The sequence below is a fragment of the Bactrocera neohumeralis genome, chromosome 4 (assembly GCF_024586455.1).
Source record: "Bactrocera neohumeralis isolate Rockhampton chromosome 4, APGP_CSIRO_Bneo_wtdbg2-racon-allhic-juicebox.fasta_v2, whole genome shotgun sequence".
NCBI lineage: Eukaryota > Metazoa > Arthropoda > Insecta > Diptera > Tephritidae > Bactrocera > Bactrocera neohumeralis.
This window is the reverse complement of record NC_065921.1, coordinates 58,837,975-58,842,159: the sequence shown is the minus strand read 5'-3', so window position 1 is coordinate 58,842,159 and position 4,185 is coordinate 58,837,975. Positions and strand designations below refer to the sequence as shown.

Genomic DNA, 4,185 nt, shown 5'->3' with positions numbered 1-4,185 from the left:
CCGGTGGGGAAGGCCGTCTGCTCCCCGCCGAAACTGGAACACTGCTGGCCGAAGGGAGCATCCTCAACTCGCGGCCCCTCGCACCTTTGGTTTCAGGATCCCAACGACGGCGAAGCATTGACCTGACACCTACTAATATGCCCCTCCGAGCCTTACCACCGGCAGAAGTGTCAACGGACCCAGTTCGCTGTTGCGAGAGATGGCAACAGTTTTGGCGACAGTGGTCCAAAACGTACATTACCAGTCTTTCTAGGAGCAGGCAACAAATGGCTGCACCCGAAACGTAACCTGCAGCCCGGCGATCCTTCCTCGGGTCCACGAAGATAACACGCCACCGCAGCAGTGGGCACTAGGACGAATCGCCGGAACCGTAGAAGGACGAGACGGAAAAGGTGCGAGTGGCAGACGCGTGGCAACCAAGGCAGGCACTATTAAGCGCCCTATTCACAAGCTCGCCCTGCTGCCTGTCGAAGTTGAAGGATCATAATCCCATCAAGGTGGCCGGTGTTGCGTCAAGCGACTTTATCCGTCTAAAAAATATTGGTTTAAAAAGAAATTTGTAAAAATCAATTAACAATATGAATATTATTAAATGTTGTTTATATCATGTAAATACTTACCATTTTTATATTAACAAAAAAGAAAACATCTATTACAAATGTATTAGAAGGCTATAATACCGTGTATTATAAGATTGCTGAATTATATCTACCTATACTTACCCCTCTCTTATATGTACATATATACTTACGTATCGTATATATGTACATATATATATACGTTATCTGTAATACTAGATTACAGCATAAGAAAATTCATCAAACTACCTGGATGTCTCCGGATCGAAAAGCCACCAAAACCAGTGTTTTGGATTTGGATCACGGTCTTGTTGCAGCAAAGATACGCGCCCGCCCCTGTGCAGCAAAAAATGCACGTCAGCAAACACAAGGAAGGTTCGACGTCGACAAGGTGCAATCACAACAATCAGCCGAACGAGAGTACTCATCACAACTCGGTTAAAGAGAGCTGTGGGACAGCATTTTAAGCAGCTTACGTAAAGCTGCAAACGAAACCATTGGTTTTCGGAAAATGCAAAGGAACAGCTGTTGCGATGAGGAGAGACTGAGAGTCGAATCAATATAGCATACGAGTATAAGGTTTTTTCGAACGTATTGTGTGAAAAAATAAAGCCCACCGCCAACAAACTAATTGGACCTTATCAGTGTGGCCTTAGGCCTGACAAATCAACAACTGACCAGGTATTCACCATGCGCCAAATCTTGAAAAAGACCCGTGAAAGTGGATTCGTCGATTTTAAAATTGCTTTTGACAGCACGGAAAGGAGCTGCCTCTATGCCGCAATATCTAAAAGGTAAACTATGGAAACTGACTTTGCCCAATAGCTCCGTTAGGATCAAGAAGAACCGCTCCGAGCCGTTTCATAAAATTAATAAAGGATTTCATATAAAAGGCATTTTTATAATACATTGTAATATATGATACACAATTCTTCAATTTCAGATTTTTAGCATCGTCCTGAAGGAGAGAATTTGCTAAAGGAGATATCAGTGGTCGGCTTAAGAATACCGCCCTAAGATTTTCGGGGATAATATAATATTGGATCGGCCAGGGTTATTTTTTTTTTGAAGCGCACCTAAAGGCCGCCAACGAAAAAAAAAGTTCAACGCGCAAAAACTTGGGTTTACTTTTTGAAGCCCAGTGTTGGGCCGAACAGGGTTATTTTTTTTAGCAGGTGTAACATCTTCTTTAACATCAATTTTGTCTAAGGGATATTACTGTTGCTACTTTTGAAACAAAGCAACGTTTCGATTTTTTTCTTCTTGCTATTTATTTCGTATTTGGGAAATTAAATTCAAGTGTTTTTGTCGTGTAAAAGTAAAAATAAATAAATTAGGTTAAATTTTTTTTATTTATTATTTTAATAATTGTATTTAGATCTCAAAAAACAATCGACCAGTCGTGGCGTTGTTCGCAAAAATAATGTTATTAAAGTGGGTGACTTAAAAGGCATATGGAACATTGGAAAAGAATTCCAAACTTTTCAGGCTCGCGAGAGCTGCATAGCTTTGCTGAAAAGCAGGGACTTATATTAATCCAAAAACTTTGCAGATTACTTAAATTCCGATGGTGCGCTCTGTAGCGGAAAATAGAACTGTCGGTACGATTAGATGCCATAAAGCATCAGCCGTACGCGTTCCGCCATATCTCGATACAACGGGACTTGGTTCAATAAGGGGAAAGCCCATCACATTATATCTCTAAAACTATAAGTTTCCAATGGCTATATCTATATATTCTTAAACTAGATGACCTCTTCTTTCCGAGCATACCCATCTTATCCCCGAAATCCTGGAACGGTATTTTAAAGTTTTCCCGATATCAGTCAGCTCAGTTGTTAACGCGTGCCACTAGTATACTTACTTGCTATAGTATACCTATGAGTTGGAGAATAAAACGCACTGATTTCGAATTTCCACACTCGTTATAAAATATTTATTTCACTATAATGTAACACGATATAATATTGGTTTTTTGTGTATATAACACGGTTGGTTAAAGAAAGTCCACTGTTGGACACTGTTGGTGAACTTGGTGCTTCCCGTCACTCCCGTCACTTGGCGGTTTGTTAAAAAACGGAATTGCGGTGATTGTAGCGGTTAAGCAAATGGAGAAAAACTGAATATCGCGGACGACTGCCTTGCTTCACGGATGAAAACGGTAAGAGCGCGATCCCGGTCGGATTAATCCCTTTTGAAGGTTTGGGTGGTGAATAGTTGCTGATTACGAGTCGTCTCGTTGATAATCGTGTGGTTGTTGTGTTGTAGTGTTGTAGTAATGATCGGTGTTAAGTACTGTGTTTGATGCGTGTGTGTGTATTGGTGTATGCTGTGAACTGTTGTGTGATGAGGCGTTGTGACGTGACGTGATGTGATGGGATGTGACGCGACGTGATGTGATATGATGTGACGTGAGGTGATGCGATGTGGTATGTTGCAGAACGTTCATAGCTCATGTGAACATCCCGGCCCCCCTAGGCGAGTTAATCGGCTAAGAGCCTCTGCAGCTGTTGGAGTGTGCTTAGTACAGCGCTCAACCCTGTTGAGCGACGTTGTTGCTGGCGATGAGCGTGGCGTGGCGGAGATGGCCGTGAACGCATTGTGGTTGATTGGCTGCTTCGTCGTCGCCGGATAGAATCGCTGCGTGGTCTGGTACCGGTGTTGGTGCGATTTTCCGACGGATTGGCTCGGCGGGGAAAACGATGAAATAGAGTGTGATGGGGCCTCTGGCAATATTGACAGGCGCCGTCGGCCCAGCACTCTATGGTGGCGTGGTCATCTGCCAAGCAGGTCAGGCAATGCCCGTGGGCTCTTGCAACCTGTTTTCGTTGAGCGGGCTTCATGCTCTTAAAAATGGTGCATCGTTTCAGGGCGTGTGGGCGATGGCACAGCCTGCAACATGGAGGCCCCTGTGGCTCCAATAGCTGCTCTCCTCTCATCTCCCTGATTGCTGCGGCGGATGGCTGTGGGCGCAAAACAGTGGTCCTTGGAGCGACAATGGGTGCAGCCGACGCTGGTGCAGCGATTTCGGACCTTACGGTGTTGGAGGTGGTTTGGGTCTCCTCTACGTTCATTTCTATGGGAATATAAAATTGCATTAAATTGATTTTATTTAAGTATAATGTTAGAATTTAGTTGTTGTAGCTACATATCTATACATATATATGTGTAATTGGTTGATCTTCAACGCGCTTGTGTGAGTTTATTTTTATATACGGATTTTAAAGCGGGTGAATTTCGAATTAGCGGAATTGATTTATTATTTTTTCGATTAATTTAGCGAGTTATTTTGCGGTTTTGGTTGAAATTGTTCTTCGCTGTTTGGAAGAAAACACAGTTTAGTGACTGGTCGAGTTCATATGCCGGTTTGTGTTCGTGGAGAACATGGAGGTATAAACTGCCAATCGATCCCTTGGGGTACATATTTATTAACAATTTCAGGGGAGACTTCTTTCATGAAGTTTATAAACTCCTTGAAACATACAAAGACAGCCACATACCCTTTTCTAAATGGAGAAGACCTTAACATGGAGGCCTTTATCTGGGAAACAAGTAAGGAAGGGCTAAGTTCGGGTGTCACCGAACATTTTATACTCTCGCATGATAA

General features: G+C 43.0%; 1 protein-coding gene across 1 annotated transcript; it reads right to left on the bottom strand.

Annotated features, from left to right (window-relative positions):
• Nucleotides 1-3,061: 3,061 nt before the first annotated feature.
• Nucleotides 3,062-3,652, bottom strand: LOC126755799 (uncharacterized). The gene has a single exon (XM_050468524.1). It carries the CDS (start codon nt 3,650-3,652, stop codon nt 3,062-3,064), a length of 591 nt encoding a protein of 196 aa, XP_050324481.1.
• Between the last annotated feature and the right edge of the window lie 533 nt (nt 3,653-4,185).